We start from the raw sequence: 21565 nt of genomic DNA, 5'->3' as shown, positions 1-21565 counted from the left end.
GCGTAACTTACCCTCGATGCCTAGGTGAGTTATGGGAAGTTAATATATATAGGACGTACATTATGCGGGGAGAGGAAGGAGGGATGTTAGTGGCGTGGAATGGTTGGTTGTCGGGCTATCGTGATGTTTTTTTTGGCACTTCCGCTTCTTATTTTGGGGCTCTGGGATGCAGGGTTGATCGAATCCGGGCAAAGAGATCAGGGGCAAGACAAGTTTAGGATCAGGAATATGCGTTTTCGTCTGCACTAGGGCCGATGGTGTGGAACATGTGTGAAATCTGCGGAACTCGCGGCTAGGACAACCACATAGCCTACCTTGGCATGGCGATGATAGTGGCATTGTTGCAGATAAATGGAGGCCCCTGCTGTTGTACGATGGTGGAGACTCCAAGGGATTGAACCTCTCAAGGTCGACTTTCCGATTGAACACAGGGGGCTGTTGTATATTGATCACTGTGCTGATGTCCAGATAGATTCCTCTTTTGACCCGCTTATATATATTTGTTGACCAATTCATCAAATCAAGAAAAGAAAGTATGAGATTGGGTATAAGAGGAAATTCAATCCATTCGGAATCTTGAATCAGACAGGGAATTTGTAATTGTTTATAGTGTAGATGTAAACGTTGCAGTTGAGGGCGGAGATTCTAAGATCTTGCCCAGGTGATTTAGGCTACTTAATAACACCCGACCCCCCTGTCTCTCCCGACTCTCCCTAATCTGGCATTTTTTAGAACTTCTCTCGTCATTCTGGAATTGTCTTCTTCAACCCATACGACCCCTGTTCTTTCATAATGGCCACCTCCAGCGATTTCGCGTCTGCCATGACCACCCGGTCGCTCCGCATGGTCCGGACGGTATGGCTTCCCGGCTTGCTGTTCCTGAAATGCGATCCAGGTACTAATTCAAGATATATTAGGAACTGGAATTCCTTGCCGATTCCCGTGTGATCACTCCCCACCAGCTCTCCTCCATTCTATCACAGCTACCTACCGATTCCGAGGCCTCTCGAGCGGCGAATGCATCATCGCCGCCCCGACAGCACGCACAGCCTGTGCCTGTTCAACATGTCCCAGTGCAAACACAGCCCCCTCCGGCCGCCTACACGCCCTCATATTCGCCCCCTGTTTCACAAATGTCCAATGTATCGGTGAACGAGAAAGCCGCGCTGCACAATCAATATGCAAGCCCGCCCCCGGGAGCCCCGCCAGCTTATCCCCAAGTCCCGCCAGCCATGGGTTTCGCGGTGGCTGTGTACGAATACCACGCTTCCGACGCGGGTGACTTGAACATGAAGCCGCAGGATCGCATCCAGATTATTGAGGAAATGAACAAGGACTGTATGTTATTCCCCTCCTATCTGATACAGAAACAAAGCTAACTGGTGATCAACAGGGTGGCGTGGTCGCAATGAGCGGACTGGCCAGGAGGGTATCTTCCCTCAAAGCTACGTAAACGTCGTGAATGAGAAGGCTGGCTACGCTCCGCCCCCGCCTACAAACTATGGAAACATGCCTCTTGATGTCAGCCAGAGTGGACAGCCTGAAAACCCCGAGGACCCAAAGAAGAGCAAGTTCGAGGAAGGAGGCAAGAAGTTCGGAAAGAAACTGGGCAATGCTGGTAAGTCTTGTATACTTTTGGTACTCATTATTTGGTTTCTAACTTGATATTAGCAATCTTCGGTGCCGGTGCTACTGTTGGCTCCAACATCGTGAACAGCATCTTCTAATCATACGGCCGGGCTATTATGCTGGGCATTTTGCTTCGTATTCACTCTCATTGATATGGCGTTGGTGGCTTGGATTTTTGCTTTGAATGGATTGACTGGGTTCAATCAGCATCGCGTATTGGCGGGCTTACGGCCAAAGATTTCAGGGTCCCCAGTTTCAAATGCTAATTAGCTCATTGCGATACGATCCCGACTGAGGGCTACATAGTACATACTTATCACAGTCAATGACTTTCCTGATATTCTGGATCACATCCGAATTTGCCTACCTATGTAGGTTATTAAAGCACTCAATGGAAGCGAACCAAAAATATGATGGGTAGATAATCTGCCACAAGTCTACTTTATGATTTTGACATCCAGCGGAAATAAACGATGATAGAAATCATGAGTTGGGGTTGGAAATAGGTTCACATTGCTGTATATGTATCCGACCATGCCATCCAAAGGTGGAACGATGATATAAAATGGAGTGTGTAGCTAACCCAACTCAAACGTCTGAGATGCAATGATTTAAATGAAGTCCACAGGACGCCATGGTCTAGCAGGTATGACGACGAAATCGATAGAGGATATTGTATATATGAAGCCAGGAAGATTTGCTTAAGCAGACAAGGAACAAAAAGTAACATGTCTTGTACTTCGTTCTTAGATTGAGTCACCAACCCGGGAGTCTATATGCGCGACTTGTCTCTAGAGCTATACATTAATCTATGAGAAGAGAGGCTAAACCTATCCTGGTGCCCGACCATGCGCTCAGCCTCATCGCGGGGACCCGTTATTGGACTCATTGTGACTCTTGTGTCTTGTGCTTACTGCGGTGCAGGGCAGCACCCTGGCATGCCGTTTGAGAATGACGATTGGCCCTTGATGGCATATTTGTTGCCAGTCTTCTGTGATACTAGTCTCCTATGATATCAGTGATTAGGGCTGAAAATATCCACGCACATAAGGCCTTATGACATCAAGTTGTGGGTCGAATAACATCATTGTCTTGGTATTGGTTTAAAGCAGGCTATATCTCTATGCTATGTTGTATATGCAAATGACCAGGGAGATAGTATTGTTGAAGAACTATTTATACGTTGAACTCTAAATGGTATGTGAGTCTGGAATGTACGTGATAGTGTGCATAATTGGAGGTGGCGGTGGCAATCGATGTGGTGGGGGAACTGCCGATGTATATAGTGAACCCCTAAGACCCCATTGAAATCTCCCAGAAAAGAAATGAAACCCTGCAGAAAACTGCAATCAGTCATAAAGAACTCATAGAAATAACAATTGATTTACAATGTAAAAGAGAGCCGAGCCACAAGATAAACGCCTTTGAACCAGATATACGCTAAACCTAAAGCGGACTAGTGCGGGCTCCCCTCCCTCGAGAAGCTTCTGTGTCATCGATATAAATTGCATTTCTGTCTTCACCCTCACACGACCAACGTCATCTCCCTCCACGCTCAGCTATTATTCTCATCCACCTCAACCACCTACACCAAATCCAAATTCCAAAATGTCTGATTGGGAAAGCACCACCAAGATCGGCAGCAAGTTCCGCGGAGCAGGCGCTGCCCCCGCGAGACCGTCGTCAAGGGCAAGAGTGCCCTGAACGCTGCTCAGCGCTCCGGTGGTGTCATCACCGAGAAGAAGTACACCACCGGTAACATTGTACGTGAAATCTTTGAAATCTGGAAAAACACATTGAATATTTACTAACACTCTCCAGGGTGCCAAGGCAGGTGCCCCCGAAGGCCAACACTTGACCAAGGTCGACCGCAGCGACGACATCGTCAAGCCCAAGACCATCGGCCACGCCGTCGCTGACGCTATCAAGAGACGCCGTACCGAGGAGGGCTACAAGATGACCCAGAAGGAACTCGCCACCAAGTGCAACACCACCATCACCATTGTCCAGGATTTCGAGCGTGGCACCGCCGCCCCCGACCAGAAGGTCCTCGGATCTATGGAGCGTGTGCTGAACATTAAGCTGCGTGGTTCAGACATCGGCTCAGAAAAGTTCCCCAAGAAGAAATAGACGATCGGGGTTGAGTCCGTGGTCTTTCATCCCTTTCGGGAATGAGGCCGGGGGCGAATCTCAAGTTTTCTGCATTCTGCTTTTTTGCGCTCTATGACTGTCATGTTCCTTCTCCATTTTCATGAGACGTCACTTTTTTTTTTTTTTTTTTCTACGGGTTTCTTTTCTGCTGGTCGGATTAGCGCTGGCCTTGCATGGGAAACGGGTTTAGAGAAGATATCACGAAAAAAAATTGTATAAATGAGATACCTCAGGTTTTGATATTATCATATGTTTTTCTTCCTATCATTGGCATTTAAGTGTAAATTTGAGTAAATGAATGTTATTTTTATACCTCGCACATCATCCTTGCACACGAACGAGCGTATGTAGGTACTGGGGTCGGTTTATACGTAGTGCGTTCCTACATAGGCATATCCTACCCTCATGCTCTTTTCGATACCACCTGGGTTGTCCGAACGGAATTTGAAGATTTGCAAAGCTTTGATTTTGTCTATTTACCCGATTTTCATCTCTTTTGCGGAGGACCAGGACAGACATAAGAGCTCAAAAAATGAACCATGTCATCTTTTTATTAAACAAAGACACAAACACAAGGTACCAACTCCGATTGATCATGGAATCAATGAAATGAGAAAATCGTGGACCGGAAGGTCATCCCATTCCGTATGCGGGACTCGGGGGATCTGTCCCAAGTCTTTTCGCCTCGTAAACACATACACACGACGCATTCCAACTTTCTTCACCACATCCCCTCTTTACTTCCGCGCTTGCTCCCGCTCGACCTCGTACATGAAGTCGAAGTATGACTTGTCGAAGTGGTGGACACGAACGTATCCGTCCTCACCACCGGAGGCGTATGCGGTACCGGCGGGGTGAACGTCGATGGTGTTAAGGGGACCGAAATGGCCACGAACGCGACCGACTTCATCTTCGAAAACCTAATATGATGATTAGTATGTGATGAGTAAAGCCAAACGCATATTTGTACTCACTCTGTGGTAGAATCGGGCTTCGAATTTACCCTGGCGGGCAGAAGTGGTGGTGACATCCATGGCGGCTTGACCACCACCAAGAATGACAAAGTCCTTCTTCGGTGTCACGGAAGCAGTGTTGAGAGGGGTGTCGGAGATATAGGTTTTGAGGATGGCGAGGTTGCGGGAGGACAGGAGCTGCATGTTATTAGCGGGGATTGCCTGATAGAATGATCTGCACAAAAACATACCTTGGCTGACTTGTCTTTCGACGCGGTAATGAAAGACAGACGATCGGGTGCGAATTGAATGTCGGTTATTTGGCTATCGAATTCGTGGATTTGCACGTTCTCGAGTTGTTCTCCAGACTAGAGATGGCATTAGCATTCCACGCTCCTCAAATCACCTCGATACAAACATACCTTAGGATCATACTGGCTGACGCTGCCGTCCTCGTGCCCCGCAATGATGTACTTGCCCAAGAAACTCCACCCCGCCACGGTGGCCTTGCTCTCCTCGCAAACGATGGTCAAGGTAGGCTCGGTGGCCTGCGCGCTGAGGTTTTCGCCGTAGTTGATATCGAGAATGGCGATAGTACCGTTGAAACCCATGCGCTTTTCCGTCACGGCCAAAAGTCTGCTTCCATCGGGGGAGAATGCCACGCGCTTGACGGCTGTCGAGAATTCCCAGACCTTCACACACTCGCCGGTCTTGATGTTCCATAGACGCACGGTGTTGTCTGCTGATCCGGTTGCAAGAAGAATGGTGTTGGGGCTGACGTCGACTGTCCAAACAGCACCCTGGTGGCCGTTGTAAGTACCGAGACGTTCGCCGTTGGCGGACCACCAGGCGCACACAATCTTATCCTTCGAGACGGAGAAGAGGAGATCGCCATCGCTGTTGAACTTGATTTGGGTCAGGGACCGCTCCTGTTGTTATAGATGGCTGCGGTCAGTCTCTGTGGATCCAGCAAGATTTCGAGGAAGTCAACGCACATGGCCGGAAAGCAAAATAGGCCGCATTTCGAAGGGTAGGTGATAGGAAATTCGAGATGGAGTATCGGAGGGGAAAAATCTGAGACGCTCGGCTCAGAATGGGTAAGGCGGAGTGGCTTTTTGGGGGGGGTCAACCTCGTCAACCTCACTTTCTTTGACTAGTGAATTTCATCGCACACTCGGCCCTCAATGCCAAGCCTTTATCGGAGGCTAGGATATTCCGTATTCCGATATCTACACGTGATCTGGTACCTGGATACCCTAAGCCCTAACTGGTGTTCCCGAAAAGGGTTAATGCATTTTGGATGACTCATGAGGCTCATATAGGGAGTTCTGCCTCAGGCAGCAACAGGAGGTGTCCGGGAAACCGGGAAACTCGCAGACTCTCCGCATGAGTTTAATTACAAACAAAGGAAGAGATGAGGTGAATGTTTAGGTAATAACTCGAAATTGACAGGGTTGGCTTTAACTCCGGTATATCTTCCGAGTGTTGCATGTGAAATCGCCTAATTGTTGATTTGCTTGTCGCAACGCCGGTAGCAAGTCCGCGGGTTCGCTCCAAGCAATTTCATGCTATTCGTCCCCGCTGCTTTACCCCGCTGCACTTTTTATCTCCAAGTGCATGCGGGCGCTTTCCGAAATCTTTTCTTATCTCGTTCTTTCTCTGTCCAAGGTGTTAGCCGGCTTCGTTCATCCTCAATTGAGTCTTTAGTGAACATCAACTTTTCTCCTATCCCCGCTATCTCACTATCCCGAACGTTTTCCGGGTCAGCAATGGCTGCCAAGATTGATGGCACTGCCATCGCAAAGAGCATTCGCCAGGGATTGAAGTCCGAGATCGAGCAGATCCAAGTGACCAACCCTAGATTTAAGCCCAACCTGGTCATCTTCCAGGGTAAGCATAACCCCTCTTCGAGTATGATCACAGTAGGATTGTATACTAACATGATTCTATATAGTCGGCAATCGATCAGATTCCAGTTGGTTTATCTACAAACAGTATCGAGGGATCATTCAGACTAATGTTACTTAGGTACCTATGTGCGCATGAAGCTGAAGGCCGCTCAAGAGGTATGACTTGCTGTTTGCGATATTTGGAGCATTTACTGACCTTATTCACTAGGCCAACATCATCTGCACTGTGATCAACGTTTCCGAATCGAGCACTGAGCTGGAGCTCATCCAAGAGATCACCAGAGCCAACAATGACCCCGCGATCCACGGCATTCTCGTTCAATTGCCCCTCCCAAGCCACATGTCTGAGCATGCAATCACATCGACTGTTTCAGATGAGAAGGATGTCGATGGTTTCGGCGCAATCAACATCGGCGAGTTAGCTAAGCGAGGCGGTCGCCCGTTGTTCGTTCCCTGCACCCCTATGGCGGTTATGGAACTACTCAAGGCCAGCGGCGTAGACCCCGCCGGCAAGGAGGCAGTGGTCCTGGGACGTAGCGACATCGTCGGCAGCCCGGTCAGCAACTTGCTCAAGAACGCCGATGCTACCGTTACTGTCTGCCACTCAAAGACACCGGATATTCCCCGCATTGTCAAGAACGCTGACATTATTGTGGCGGCCATTGGCCAGGCCGAGCTTGTGAAGGGTGACTGGTTGAAGCCCGGTGCCGTAGTTATTGATGTTGGTATCAACTACAAGCCTGATGCGACTAAGAAGTCCGGCGAGCGGTTGGTCGGTGATGTGGAATTTGAGTCTGCTTCCGCAGTGGCCTCGCAGATCACTCCCGTCCCCGGTGGTGTTGGTCCTATGACAGTGGCTATGTTGTTGAAGAACGTGGTTCATTCCACCAAGACCTACTTCGAGAAACAGAAGGACCGTCACGTCACTCCTCTTCCCCTTCGCCTAGAAACCCCCGTGCCTTCCGACATTGCTATCTCGCGGGCCCAGTACCCCAAGCCCATCACCCAGGTTGCCACCGAGGTCGGCATTGCCCCTCATGAGTTGGAGCCCTATGGTCACACTAAGGCCAAGATCAGCCTCAGTGTGCTGGACCGCCTCTCCCATCGCCGCAACGGAAGATACATTTTGGTCTGCGGTATCACACCCACCCCCCTCGGTGAGGGCAAGTCCACCACCACATTAGGGCTCACTCAAGCGCTCGGTGCCCACCTGAACCGCATTTCATTTGCCAACGTCCGACAGCCCAGCCAAGGTCCTACATTCGGCATCAAGGGTGGCGCCGCTGGTGGAGGCTACAGTCAGGTTATTCCTATGGACGAGTTCAATCTCCACCTTACAGGTGATATCCACGCCATTACTGCCGCAAACAACCTTCTCGCTGCTGCTATTGAGACTCGCATGTTCCATGAGTCCACCCAGAAAGACGCAGCTCTCTACAAGCGTCTTGTCCCTGCCAGCAAGGGCACACGTGAATTCAAGCCTATCATGTTCCGACGTCTGAAGAAGCTGGGCATCGAGAAGACCAACCCAGACGAGCTCACCGAGGAAGAAATTACCCGCTTTGCCCGCCTTGATATCGACCCGGAGACTATCACTTGGCGCCGCGTTCTCGATGTCAACGACCGTCATCTGCGTGGTATCACTGTCGGCCAGGCCGCCACCGAGAAAGGCCACTCCCGCGAGACTGGCTTCGATATTTCCGTCGCTAGTGAGTGCATGGCCATTCTTGCCCTGAGCAACGACTTGGATGATATGCGTGAGCGACTGGGTCGCATGGTGGTTGCTACTTCTAGAAACGGTGACCCCGTGACGTGCGACGACATTGGTGCCGGTGGTGCCCTCGCCGCCTTGATGAAGGATGCCATTAAGCCAAACTTGATGCAAAGTTTGGAAGGCACTCCTGTGATGGTGCACGCTGGTCCCTTTGCCAACATCAGTATTGGCGCCAGCTCTGCCATTGCCGATAAGCTTGCCCTGAAGCTTGCCGGTACTGAGCCTGATGAGGATCACGAGGCCAAGACCGGTTTCGTGGTCACTGAGGCTGGCTTCGACTTCACAATGGGTGGCGAGCGCTTCTTTAACATCAAGTGCCGCTCCTCCGGTCTGGTTCCCGACACCGTTGTTATCGTGGCTACTGTCCGTGCGCTGAAGGTTCACGGCGGCGGCCCTGAGATCAAGCCCGGTGCCCCTCTGCAGGAGGTCTACCGCACCGAGAACGTGGATGTTCTCCGCAAGGGTTGTGTTAACCTGCGGAAGCACATTGCCAACGCCAAACAGTACGGCGTCCCGGTGGTGGTCGCGATCAATAAGTTCGAGACTGATACCGAGGCTGAAATTGCTGTCATCAAGGAGGAGGCGATCGCTGCCGGCGCCGAGGATGCTGTCCCTGCCAATCATTGGGCTGAGGGTGGAGCCGGCGCCGTTGATCTGGCCAAGGCTGTCATGACCGCTAGCTCCAAGGAGAAGAACTTCCAGCTTCTCTACGGACTGGATGGTACTATCCAGGAGCGCATTGAGCGCATTGGTCAGGCCATGTATGGCGCTGAGAAGGTCGAGTTCAGTGAATTGGCCCAGAAGAAGGTCGACACCTACACCAAGCAAGGGTTCTCTAACCTGCCGATCTGTATCGCCAAGACCCAGTACTCACTCAGTCACGACCCAGCCCTTAAGGGCGCCCCAACTGGGTTCACTGTACCGATTCGGGATGTTAGATTGGCTGTAGGCGCTGGATACCTGTAAGCTTTTCTTCCCGCAATTGGACATTCACCACGCTAATATAGTTATAGCTACGCCCTGGCTGCTGATATTCAGACCATTCCCGGACTACCCACTGCCCCCGGCTACCTTAATGTGGACATTGACACCGAGACTGGAGATATTGATGGGTTGTTCTAGATCATAGGAGATATTTTGGAGCTTGCATATAGGGTTTGAATTTCGATTCTTCAACACATACCATAATTGGCGTCGGAGCGCTTAGATGGAGATTTTTTCAACACCAATCCGGGGCAATTGGAAATTCATTTTGATATATTATTTCGTCATAATCAATTTATATTCTTTTTGATCTAGATCGTACAACTCGGTTGGAGCTTTTCCGGGGTCAAAAAGGGAGAGCCGGTCAAGGCCGGAGTTGAGCTCCGTTCTCCGGGAATCGCTCTATTCACGTATAGGCATTCTTCAGCGGGTCGGTTGATGGAGCTTGACATCAAATTTTACCTGAGAAAAGGGTTAGATCGATGAGTCAGTAGACCTTTAAGAGAAAGATATAAAGAAAATGTGATATCCACGTGAATTTACTCAAAAATATTCCAACCAAAATCCTCCCCAAAATAATCTCGTGACTCCGGCTTCGGCGATTCTTTTTGCGGAGTTAATAAGATCCTCAACCTCCATTGCACCGGACAAGGCTTTTTCCTTCTACCCTTCTTTTAACTATCCAGTCCTCTTTGCTATTCGGTAATTATCCCTTTCTTATTTGCCTTACTCATCTTATTCCCGATCAAATCCCGTATTGCCCCGGTCACTTTACCCCCAAACTCCCGGAAATCGCAACATCTCTCTACCCTTTCTCCGGGAAATTTCCCGACTCCACACTTTCCTTTCTGCCGAACTTCATTCCCTCGGTTGTAACCAGGCGGGTTGAGGGTGTACATCCCGCTCAGCCAAACAGAAACACCGAAACTGGTGCTGACGTCCTTAGGCATTATTCCACGATGAACGCTCTCCGGTCCAGTTCCGCAGTCGCTCGTCGGTCTCTTGCGACCCCTCCTGCCCCTCTCTCTTCTACTTCTCGTCTTATTTCTTCCTCTTCCTTCACTTCTTCTTCCAAGAGATCTATCTCATCTACCTCCCTTTCTCAACGCACTAATCGAGTTGTTGCTTCTTCCCGCTGGTCCGGATCGATCCCTACGTATCTCACTCAAACCCGCACTATGGCTTCCGAAACCAAGATCAAGGTCAAGACCCCTTTGGTCGAGTTGGATGGTGATGAGGTATGGGACAACGCCCCTCTTTTATAGTTCAGACTTTCAATCGGCCTGTTTCACAAGCCTGTATATTATCGTGCTCGGCGGTTGCGTTCTCGTCGAAAACGCGGGGAAACACGGGGAATAATCATCTTCATGTGTCAATCCTCTTGATGACGCTGCCCCAAGGCTTTGAAACTCTCGTTCTTGACACGTGCTAACCGAATCATCTTCGTGAAACATAGATGACCCGTATTATCTGGCAAGAAATCAGAGAAAAGGTAAGCTTATTGTCCCCTCGCCCGGGCTAGACCTGCATGATCGCCGCCGTTGCAGGATGCATGCAGTGGATACATCACACCACATGTCGACCCGGATTCATTGCTTGATACTAATTGGCTGTCTGTAGTTGATTCTGCCTTACCTTGATGTCGATCTCAAGTACTACGATTTGGGTATTGAGTACCGTGATGAGACCAATGATCAGGTTACCATTGATGCCGCCGAGGCTATTAAGAAGTACGGTGTCGGTGTCAAGTGTGCCACCATCACCCCCGATGAGGCCCGTGTTGAGGAGTTCAAGCTGAAGAAGAGTAAGCTCATTAAGCTCATTTGAAGTACGTGTTGCGTAACACCAAAAAGCTAACCATTTCTAGTGTGGCTCTCCCCCAACGGCACTATCCGTAACATCCTGTGAGTAAATTCAACCCGATTGGCTTTGACTGTTCATTACTAACACTATATCTAGTGGCGGTACCGTGTTCCGTGAGCCCATTGTCATTCCCCGCATTCCCCGCCTGGTCCCTGGCTGGACCAAGCCTATTATTATTGGCCGTCACGCTTTCGGTGACCAGTACCGTGCCCAGGACCGTGTCATCCCTGGCCCCGGTAAGCTCGAGTTGGTCTACACCCCCGTCGGTGGTAAGCCCGAGCACATCCAGGTCTACGACTTCCAGGGTGGTGGTATCACCCAGTGCCAGTACAACACCGATGAGTCCATCGCTGGCTTCGCCCACTCTTCCTTCAAGATGGCCCTCATGAAGGGTCTTCCCCTCTACATGAGCACCAAGAACACCATCCTCAAGAAGTACGATGGCCGCTTCAAGGATATCTTCGAGGACATCTTCCAGAAGGAGTACAAGAAGGACTTTGATGCCAAGGGCATCTGGTACGAGCACCGTCTCATTGATGACATGGTCGCTCAGATGATCAAGTCCGAGGGTGGCTTCGTCATGGCTCTTAAGAGTGAGTTTCCCGTCCATCCCATGTTGATTTTAATTTCTTATCTAACACCTCTCAGACTACGACGGTGATGTCCAGTCCGATATCGTTGCCCAGGGCTTCGGCTCCCTCGGTCTGATGACCTCCGCCCTGACCACACCCGACGGTCAAGCCTACGAGTCCGAGGCCGCTCACGGAACTGTCACCCGTCACTACCGCGAGCACCAGAAGGGTAACGAGACCTCCACCAACCCCATCGCCTCCATCTTCGCCTGGACCCGTGGTCTCGTTCAGCGTGGCCAGCTCGACAACACCCCCGAGGTTGTCGCCTTCGCCGAGGAGCTCGAGCGTGCCTGCGTTGAGGTTGTCAACGACGAGGCTATCATGACTAAGGATCTGGCTCTCGCCTGTGGTCGCAAGGACCGCGAGTCTTGGGTCACCACTGGCGAGTACATGGCTGCCGTTGAGCGGAGGCTGAAGGCCAACCTCAAGGCTCGCCTGTAGATTCTTTTCCCATTTGCTGCAAAATTTGAGATACTCCCGTTTTAGAATCCCTAGTGGAAAGGCATTGGCCTGGCTTTGATTGGTAATTTTTGTTGTATAGTTTGCAATTGAATTGTCATTCTGTACACTTTTCTTTTCTATGAGTAGGTTGTAGACAATGAGTCCAAACGGTGTCATGTCAAGTTTTAGGTTCTTATAGTTGTTTCAGGTGCTACCTAGACAATAGTCGCCTAATACCCACCTCGCAAATTCCGACTATAAAGTCGTCGCACATTCTTTAAAAGTTGCCTTCTATTAGCCCGCCACTCCCTGTCTACCTCACCTCACGGGGGTAAATAGTGCTTGTCGATCGCAAGGGACACAACACATAACCACTTACATGCCCATATCTGAGCATCAACTTGAAACATTTTATTTGTACTTACACTTAAAACGTCACTGACACCACAATCGCCTCAAAACTCAGAAACCCACACATCGAGGCTAACATGACTCGCGATAGTTTTCGGAGCCGAAAGATCAACCCAAAGCCCGAAACAGGAAATCGGCCATACATAGGATGACCCAAACGAGAAGCAAACAAGGGTCTTCTATTCGATATCGAATCTGGTTAATTTTCTCAGAGTAGGCTGAATAACCATAAAAGCCTCCAACCAATCAGGATACAAGTCGGATAAAAGGAATCCACAACTTTATTCTGCCAGCCAATCATATCCCTTTTTGACTTAATTAGTCGTCGATCCAGATCGAGGTCTTGACGCAAGCGGCCAATCCACCTTCCTATGCGGCCATTTGGTCTTTTGGTAACAGCCTGAAGGGAAATATTGATTGGAAGATAGGGGCTTGGGGTGTAATGTCCTTGGCTCTGCAGATTTGTGGCTGCAAAAACTCTCTTCAGGGTTTTGGCCTTGGATTGTGTGTCTTTCTTCCTCTTTACTTTCTACTTGAACTTGAACTTGAATCTGAGCGTCTTTACTTGCGATACTACAATTCACCTACTCAATAATCAGTCCCAGTGTGATGGTGGTGCTGTCCCACTGCATTCAGTTCAATACAATGACCGTCTTCGGCTTCCCACTCGGATTCTATTGATAACTTTGAGATTGTTCAGTTATTTCTCTCGCCGATCCAATGTACGTTGAGATTGTCACGTCGATCTTTACGGGTCTGGCGGCTTTGACCGTCGCCCTCCGGTTATACACTCGGTTTCGCATGGTGAAGGCTGCTGGGCTAGATGATTTGATTATATCATTTGCGTTGGTATGTACTTATCCCTGCCACGTATACCAGGATATACGCATTTCAGACAAAGCACCCAATTTTGATCATCTATGCTAGGCCTGCGATGTGACATTCTATATCTTTATACTTCTTGGTAAGTGGTCCATCCCAGCAATGCCTTATCAACCAGCACACATATCTAACAACTCCTCAATAGAACGAAAATATGGCCTCGGCATACCCACAACAGAACTTTCTACGGAGAAATACCAGTGCCAACTATATGTACAAAAGATTCTCTTCTATCAAACTACGGGGATAAAGTCACTAATGAACCCCAACCACAGTGGCTATGGCTTTCCGTCCCTTTCTATAACATGACCATGATATTAGCCAAGATCTCCGCCCTAACCCTCTTCACCCGCGTCTTTCATCCTCGTCCTTTCCTCATAATCACCTACATCTTGATGGCCTTCCTCGCCCTATTTGGTCTATGGACAACCCTGAGCGGTTTCGTCTACTGCGTTCCTGTCCACGACTTCTGGAATCCATCCCAAGAGGTCCGAAAGAAACATTGTCTACCTGACGCGCCTACCTGGTTCACAAATGCCGGAATCCAGACTTTTACCGATCTGATGATCGTGGCTATGCCCATGCCACTATTGTGGAAGTTGCAGCTACCGAAAAGACAGAAATGGGGAATCCTTGTAGTTTTCAGTCTTGGAATCTGGTACGTCAAGTACACAGTTCTGGTTGATCTTAAAAACGAAGCTGACTTTCTTATAGTATTGTTGCCACCAGTGCCGGTCGCTTGTATCAATTGAATATCATGGTTAGTGGAGGAGACTTTACCGGTAAGTATATACACTTGTTCACACCCTGCTATATATAATCAGCAGAACAATACTAACAGACCAACAGAAGCAAATGCCCAAGCAGCCCTCTGGTCCTCCCTCGAAGCAAATATATCCATCATCTGCATCTGTCTACCACCCCTCCACCCCCTCCTCTCCCGCATCTTCTCATATTTCTTCCTCCCTCGACCAGTACGCTCATCAGCCTCAAAGAGGCGACTTTCCACTAAAGCTGAGATGACCGAAACTCTTCACCGGGATGACGGGATCTGGTGCAACGATCTCTTCAATCCCACACCAGCTAGTTACTCTGCTAGTATTTCCAAGGTCGATACGAATGACGCAGAGGAGACTGAAGAGGGAATTCGTGTTGTGCGCGAGTTGAGGTTGCACTCTGATTCTGTTCCTCCCTCCATTCCTTCTTCTACTATTCCTCCTTCTATTCCTTCTCTTCCTCCCTCCATTCCTCCTTCTACTATTCCTCCTTCGATTCCTTCTATGAATGGTCCCCATCCAGATTTGGAGAGGGGAGAGAGAGGGAGGGGTAGTATTGCGCATGAGAATCCACACGTGACGCTTAGTACTGAGCAGGATTTTGGGGATTTCGAGTTTCCGGACTATAAGGATAAAATGAATTCCCCTGTTTGAGTTTGGTGAAAGTTGGGTTGTATATATTGAGCAACATGAAAGGCCTGTGCTCTCATTTCAGATAGCGACGATACGAATAACGATGTTCATCTTATAGACTGGACTATATTGGATTTAGTGCACTTGAATATCTAGAATCGAGTATCGAGTCGCGAAGTCATATATATTGTTCTTTATACCTTCGCCGTCGAGATTGGGCAAGGAACTACATGGAAATGGCCCACAGTACTAAACATAACCAGCGTGGATAAGAAATAAACGAATATAGAGCTATGCAGTATATATATCCCTCATTTACTTGTAGTAAGTGAACGAATCAAAGATTTGCCCGCAAGGTAATATCCCTCTGCATAGCAAGTTCAATCGCCTTAGCCACAGCAACGCACTTCTCTTCACCAAACCGACCCCCAACAACCTGTATTCCGACAGGCATACCCTCAACCAGGTTAGGATCATCTAAACACGAATCAGCATTTTCCGAAGAGGCCACTCCAATATAGGAACTACTCACACTGCTCCTTATTAAACTTATCACCATCATTCCTCGGAACATGGGCCAGCCACTCTTCATCGGGAATATCCTTCGTCTTCGAAGCAGTAGTCACAGGCGTTGCCAACGCGGCATAACCAAGTAAATTCCAGATACTCGTGTAGCCCACATATGCACTGGACTTCACCCACGTCCACGGCTTGTATCCCACCCATGGGGTATTGGGCATGATCAATGCGTCGATATCGGATGATATCCATTTATCGAGATATGCCGATTCGTAATTGTATTTGTCCGCATTGAGCTGTGACATATGTTAGCATGTAGTAACAGTAACGGCACTAAAATGGGAATCTGCTCACATGGTGCGTTTGACTGGTAGTCAATGTATCCTCAGGTTTACCAACGAGCATACCCTCAACAAGCGGCTCGCCGGTTTTCTCTATCTGTCTTCGACAGCCCTCGCCGCCATCGGAGAAGATGGCCTTTGCCCAGAGATCGTATGCATATTTATGCGAGGAGGCGTCCCATTCAAACACTGGGATTTGTCAGTAGATGTCCAAAGTAGCCATTGGGAGGGAGGTTGTCATTTATCATACCTTCATGTCCCGCCGCTCTCAGCGCCTCAACAACCTCGCGCATGGCCCTCGCAACCGGAGGCTGAACCTTAACAACACCATCATCAACCAAATACCCAATCCTCAACCTCTTCGCTCCAGGAGAAGCCAATTCCTTCCGCCACGCCACAGGCGCAACATGCTGATCAACCTCCCACGGCTTCGCCTCCGGCAAAACCTCCATATACCTCTCGATAGTCGCAAGAGTACAGGCCATAGGCCCAGCAACGGATCTGACAATATCCTGTCCGGGACTGTAATTCACATCACAATTAGCATTTTCTTCTCTCTTTTCTTTCTTTCTCCTACTCCCCCCAAAAAAAATAAACAACAGTTCAGAATAAAACTTACTTCCCCCTCTCATAAGGATGTCTACCAGGACTAGGTGAAAGTCCATAAAGACCACAAAGCCCCGCCGGAATGCGAATCGAGCCGCCCAAGTCAGTACCAATCCCAAGCACGCTTCCGCGTGCCGCAACAAGTGATCCCTCGCCGCCGGAACTCCCACCGGAGATCAGTTCGCGGTTGAAGGGGTTCACGCATTGACCGAAGACGTGGTTATAGGAATCTGACATCATCATTGATTGAGGCAGATTGGTTTTCACATAGAGGACTGCGCCGAGACGGCGCAGTGTCCGTGCTACGGATTTGTCTGCTGGTGCTGGGTTATTTGTGAGGCCGACCCAGCCTGTATTTGAATTTGTTAGTAAACTAATAGCTATACATGGGAAACGAGGGTTTGGGGAGAAGGATGGGGTGGATTACCGATTGAAGTGTCTAAACCTTCAACGGAGAATAGATCTTTGATAGATACCGGTAATCCGTGTAGAGGGCCGACAGTCTTGCCTGTCTTGGCGAGATGATCATCTAGTTCCTTGGCGACGGCGAAAGCCTCTTCGAAGAAGATCTCCGTGCAGCATGTTGTGAGTTGATGAGCGAGGGCGGCGCGCTTAGCGAAGACTCGAGTTAGCTTTAGAGATGATAGCTCTCCGGATGAAAGCTTTCGGAGAAGAACGGCGATGTCCGTTTCTTCTGTGAGAGCTAGTTCCTCTGGACTGAGAATGCGACGGAGATATGCCAGGGCGTTCGGCGTGGATTCTATGGAGGGAACGGGATCTAAGCGCCATTCGGGGAGGATGAGGGCGAGCTGGTCAGCGCGCTTTTTAGCACAACGGTCTTGGTACGAGGCCATGATGGGATTTCTTATATCAAATTACGAGAGCTACAAAGCTAGGAAGTTGGGTTTCTAAGACCTTTATATATTCAAGGCCTAGATAAGGAATGGGATATGTCCCGAATAGGAAGGTAATCTAATCGACGCTAAACCCCACACCGCATATCCTCCACCTCCGCTCGCACTGCGCCTCCGCGTCCGGGTAACGGGGAAATTCACACGACTGGCAGTTTCGCCAGTACCATCTGATTATCTCGCATTGTCGTGCTGTCGAGGCACTCATTGCTATCAGGTACGCCGGGGTAGCTAGGTGCACGTAGAATCTCGATGAGGAAGGGATATCCGCGATAGCTTGACAAGCTCGATCAACCATGGAAGAGACTACGTTCGAATGGTATGTCGATGCAGACGGATCACCGCCCGTAGTCATTCCCGCGCGACTGAAAGCCATGATTGCGGCGGCGCCTCTATACACGGTCGCAGCCAGATTGCGATCCGTCGAGTCGCCCGGGTTGAGTTGTAGGATTTGGGCCATTGCTCGAGCACTCAGGTCTATAGTGCGGATTCCATCGCCGTCGCGGTGTTTCGCAAGATAAACAAAAAGATCGAATGTATCTGCTGGACAACCGACTGAGTCGAAGAAGCCAGCCGATAAGGTCTCGCGATGCCAGTCTTCGAAAATTAATGGACTTTCTCGGACGAGGGCACCTGTAACGTCAAACCACACTAGATAGGCGAGGACATCAGCTAGACCGGAGATCTCGCCGCAGAGGTCGTCGAGATCGGCTTTGTGTTGGCAGTGGAGATCGAGCAGGGAGCGTGCGCCTTGGAGATGACAATGCCAATTGCCAAAGGATCCGCAGCATACTTCGAACATGGCGAAAGTGGCGATACCGAAGAGTGCAATTGGGTGTGCGGATTGGATGACTTGGCTTAGATTCGTTAAGGCCACCAGATGCGACTGGAGGGATTCTTTGTTGTTTGCATCTTGAATTCGTGAGCGGGCAAAGCTTAGCGTGCGTGTAATAAGTTGGATTCCTTCTTCTGGGATGTCGCGGCTGCTGGATTGGATTTGTTGGCAAAAAGTGTCGAGGAGGTCGACAAAGCCGTATAGATTGATAGATGCTGACTTGGCAAAACCCTCTGGAATTTCTTCGGGAATCTGTGGTGAAGTGCCTTTTGGTGATTTGGACTTCTTCTTATCATCTACCCATACAACTCGTTGTGGATAGTTGCATGCTTCTCCACCCTGGAGACAGCCTGAACATCGGGGGCGGTTCAGGTCACATTTGACACCTCGGGCTTTGCAGCGACCACAGTCCCGGTCATGCCGGATGCCACGGGGCTTTTTCACTTTCATGGTGTGTGCGAAGTTGCCTGGCTGGGAAGGCTACCAACTATAAGTGCGGGGGTTGTCCGGGCCGAGGTGGATCTCGCATTGGAATCCTTTTGGGGGCGATTTAAGGGGGTTTCATGATAAGAGAAAGGAGTCTACATTTTATTTATGACTCTGAAAAGGTGGAAAGGTGGAAAGGTGTAATCATTGGGCTCAATTCTGGTTGGGTTCAAATGAAGTACATAATCTGGGAAGGAAAGCAGACAATATCGTCAACCAAGAACCAGTTGAGAATAACACAAGCAAACAAACGACAAAGGCATTAACCAGAGGCCAGTTGCGAACAACAAAAAGGAAATGAGAGACAAAGTCACTGGGAGGCAGCTCAGAACAACAAAAGTGAGAAACGAGAGGCAATGTTGACAACTACATATATGGGTGACCAGTTGAGAAAAGCAAAATGACCAAACGAAAGCAAAAGCTCGCCGAAAGCAAGTACAGAGAAAAGAACGTGAAGGGAAACGAGGGAAAGATTCACCAGGATTCACCAGGAAATGCAACCTTGCCGAAAGCACGAATGGAAGAACGACATAGCCAGACCCAGCAAAAACGAAATGGAAAAGAAGGATATTTATCTATAAACGAAAACCCAATCAAAGTGAACTTGTGTGAATAATACCAACAACCATGACAGTGATACAGCTTCATGTCTTGTGCGGACTTTCAATCACAACTCAGTGCTTGCACATACCCGGGCTCCAATGGGGAATCTGCATCATGCTTCGATAAGGTTGCTTTCCTCGATCAGATTGCTTTCTGCGTTGCATCATGCGCTCGCGTCGATCGCGTCTCTTGGTAGCGGAATTCGTTTGCTCCGGCTTGATCTTCGGCTCCATTGAGATCTCTGACTGTGGTTTGCGGGTTTTCCTTTCTTCCGCACGTCGACGACGCAGGATAACCTTTCGGCGATGCTTTGAGATAACACGGATAGAGGAAGCCTTTGAGACCTTTGAGACTTTTGAGCCTGAGACCTGAGACAGATTGGTTGCTTCTGCGACACTGATGCTGGCAAGCAAACTGCTTCCGCGAGAGAGCCTTCTTCTCCGCATCCTCCTCATTTGCTCGATGGCAGCAACCGTGAGAGATCGAGTGGAGGCAACACTGCCACTTTGCATTGATGCAACACTTTCATTTCGCAGAGATTCAACTCGCTTGGGCTTGCCAAACGATCCAGTATCATGTGCATGTGGATGAGGGGAGTCTGACCTGCGAGCGTTCCCCGAGTTGGCCACAGAAAGAGGGGGGCTGCCAATGCCGGCTGCACCGAAGATCTGAGGAGGAATCGAGTTCCCGATGCTCATACGTCGTTTTGGCCCAGGAGGGTCTTGAGAAATATCCGGATACTGTGAGTCCATGTCGACCACACACATTCCAACAAAAGGAGTCTGGAGCATCGCACTGAAAGGAGGCTGCTCTAAGAAATGGTCTGCGTCATGATGAAGCACTGTAGGCAAGGAAATAGCATCAGCGTGGTAAGCGTTTGGTGAGACGTGTTGTTCAGGACAGTCTTTGGCCGAGGTGCCATGAGTGGCGGTATTACTGGCGGCCACAGAAGGAGCTCCTCGCTCTGAGAAGCTCTGGTGCAGCGAGTCTACTCGGTGCGAGCAGTGATGACAGACAACATCATATTCCCCTTCTCGTGGGATGAATGTCATTGATGCCGGGTACATCCCCATATACAGGTCAGGGGACCAGTTGCAAATCTCTAACCAAGAAGGCAACTCATCAAGTGGAACCAGAGGTGTCCAGAAGCCTCCGGGACGCAGGATGCAAAATCGGGGCCGTGGCCGGGCAAGAAGAGTAGGGGGGTGATGAGAGGTTTGGACAAAAATCGGAACTGGGGAAGTATACATGTTGAAGAGACTGAAAGATGGAAATGAGTGTAATGGAACAATAAGTGTTCAATGTTGTATAAAGAGTGTTGGATGAAAGAATGTATGGGGTCTGGAAGAAGAAGAGAAGAGGAAGAGGGGGAAGATGTAGTTTTGTTTATTGCAGAAATTTTGAGGAAGGTGCAGCATTGTAGGAAGGAAAGAGCAAAGAATCTTTGGTACCAAATGGATGAGAGATATGACCATTTAATGTGGCTCTAATTTCGTTGGTATTAGGTTGGAATCTGTCAGTCTATCTTATTTGTAGCAGGTATTGTCATGGTTGAGCAGCCTTTTCAAACAGGGTAGTCCATCTATCCAGCAATCTCAAGGTTGCGCACCTTGATGATTACGTATCTATTCCCTGACAGTTTCCAAGGTTTTGGGACACATAGAGGAATAATGTAAGACATATTGGAACTGATCATAGTATGATTTCTTGTATCCTAGAGCCCAACGGTATGGGTGCTATTGGTATGCTGTAGTTCCACGTGGATACTGGCAGATATATGGGAATACCTTCAGAGAGGAGCTTGATCCAAAGCTAGATAGAGTATAATATACACGTACCTAAGGCTTTATCCCGGTGTTGTACAACACATACTGTGTCCAAAAGCAAACATCTGAAGGGAAGAGAGATCATCAAGGTCAATGATCTGTTTATAGATCTATAACCGCTAGTCTGTAATAGGTATAGCGTTATATTCCCGATCTTGGCACCATTATGTCATCTTTCAAGAGATGGATGGATCACTCTCTGGTCAAGTTGGGCCCAAGAAACACGATATACTATGTTTCGGATCATTTCTCATGACTTTATACTTAAGGCACTGATGTTGAAGATATAACATGCTTGTCAGAAACTACAAATCAGATTCAACAATGTTGTACTCAACCAATCGTGCATGCATGTGACTGGGAACTTCGTACCCATGTTGTTGCAGCTATAATAGCTGC

The 21565-nt window shown here is 49.1% G+C and overlaps 9 protein-coding genes across 9 annotated transcripts; 5 read left to right on the top strand and 4 right to left on the bottom strand.

Annotated features, from left to right (window-relative positions):
- Positions 1-792: 792 nt before the first annotated feature.
- N7517_004560 (SH3 domain-containing protein) lies at positions 793-1727 on the top strand (the record flags this gene model as incomplete). Its single annotated transcript, XM_056722290.1, has 4 exons — positions 793-855; positions 918-1338; positions 1394-1618; positions 1672-1727. 4 exons carry the CDS (start codon positions 793-795, stop codon positions 1725-1727), a joined length of 765 nt encoding a protein of 254 aa, XP_056578540.1.
- Positions 1728-2823: 1096 nt separating this feature from the next.
- mbf1 (multiprotein-bridging factor 1) lies at positions 2824-3759 on the top strand (the record flags this gene model as incomplete). The annotated part of the gene is made up of 3 exons (XM_056722289.1): positions 2824-2826; positions 3255-3392; positions 3451-3759. The coding sequence occupies 3 exons, from the start codon at positions 2824-2826 to the stop codon at positions 3757-3759; spliced, it is 450 nt and encodes a 149-aa protein (XP_056578539.1).
- A 758-nt stretch (positions 3760-4517) lies between these two features.
- On the bottom strand, positions 4518-5755 carry tif34 (translation initiation factor eIF3 subunit i; the record flags this gene model as incomplete). Its single annotated transcript, XM_056722288.1, has 5 exons — positions 4518-4700; positions 4755-4931; positions 4985-5101; positions 5156-5662; positions 5729-5755. The coding sequence occupies 5 exons, from the start codon at positions 5753-5755 to the stop codon at positions 4518-4520; spliced, it is 1011 nt and encodes a 336-aa protein (XP_056578538.1).
- Positions 5756-6298: 543 nt separating this feature from the next.
- N7517_004557 (C-1-tetrahydrofolate synthase) lies at positions 6299-9539 on the top strand (the record flags this gene model as incomplete). The annotated part of the gene is made up of 5 exons (XM_056722287.1): positions 6299-6623; positions 6688-6708; positions 6762-6799; positions 6852-9379; positions 9431-9539. The coding sequence occupies 5 exons, from the start codon at positions 6299-6301 to the stop codon at positions 9537-9539; spliced, it is 3021 nt and encodes a 1006-aa protein (XP_056578537.1).
- An 821-nt stretch (positions 9540-10360) lies between these two features.
- N7517_004556 (NADP-dependent isocitrate dehydrogenase) lies at positions 10361-12337 on the top strand (the record flags this gene model as incomplete). Its single annotated transcript, XM_056722286.1, has 6 exons — positions 10361-10639; positions 10858-10893; positions 11022-11205; positions 11269-11305; positions 11361-11857; positions 11913-12337. 6 exons carry the CDS (start codon positions 10361-10363, stop codon positions 12335-12337), a joined length of 1458 nt encoding a protein of 485 aa, XP_056578536.1.
- A 1131-nt stretch (positions 12338-13468) lies between these two features.
- Positions 13469-15060, top strand: N7517_004555 (uncharacterized protein; the record flags this gene model as incomplete). The annotated part of the gene is made up of 5 exons (XM_056722285.1): positions 13469-13597; positions 13676-13843; positions 13906-14288; positions 14345-14412; positions 14480-15060. 5 exons carry the CDS (start codon positions 13469-13471, stop codon positions 15058-15060), a joined length of 1329 nt encoding a protein of 442 aa, XP_056578535.1.
- Positions 15061-15376: 316 nt separating this feature from the next.
- Positions 15377-17359, bottom strand: N7517_004554 (Amidase; the record flags this gene model as incomplete). The annotated part of the gene is made up of 6 exons (XM_056722284.1): positions 15377-15516; positions 15572-15854; positions 15913-16088; positions 16150-16421; positions 16519-16855; positions 16933-17359. The coding sequence occupies 6 exons, from the start codon at positions 17357-17359 to the stop codon at positions 15377-15379; spliced, it is 1635 nt and encodes a 544-aa protein (XP_056578534.1).
- Positions 17360-17477: 118 nt separating this feature from the next.
- N7517_004553 (Zn(II)2Cys6 transcription factor) lies at positions 17478-18701 on the bottom strand (the record flags this gene model as incomplete). The annotated part of the gene is made up of 1 exon (XM_056722283.1): positions 17478-18701. One exon carries the CDS (start codon positions 18699-18701, stop codon positions 17478-17480), a length of 1224 nt encoding a protein of 407 aa, XP_056578533.1.
- A 710-nt stretch (positions 18702-19411) lies between these two features.
- Positions 19412-20590, bottom strand: N7517_004552 (uncharacterized protein; the record flags this gene model as incomplete). The annotated part of the gene is made up of 1 exon (XM_056722282.1): positions 19412-20590. The coding sequence occupies one exon, from the start codon at positions 20588-20590 to the stop codon at positions 19412-19414; it is 1179 nt and encodes a 392-aa protein (XP_056578532.1).
- Between the last annotated feature and the right edge of the window lie 975 nt (positions 20591-21565).

The sequence above is a fragment of the Penicillium concentricum genome (assembly GCF_028827145.1).
Source record: "Penicillium concentricum strain IBT 3081 chromosome Unknown utg000002l_segment0_segment0, whole genome shotgun sequence".
NCBI lineage: Eukaryota > Fungi > Ascomycota > Eurotiomycetes > Eurotiales > Aspergillaceae > Penicillium > Penicillium concentricum.
Note: the sequence above shows the minus strand (reverse complement) of the source record. Positions and strands in the feature narration are given on the sequence as shown.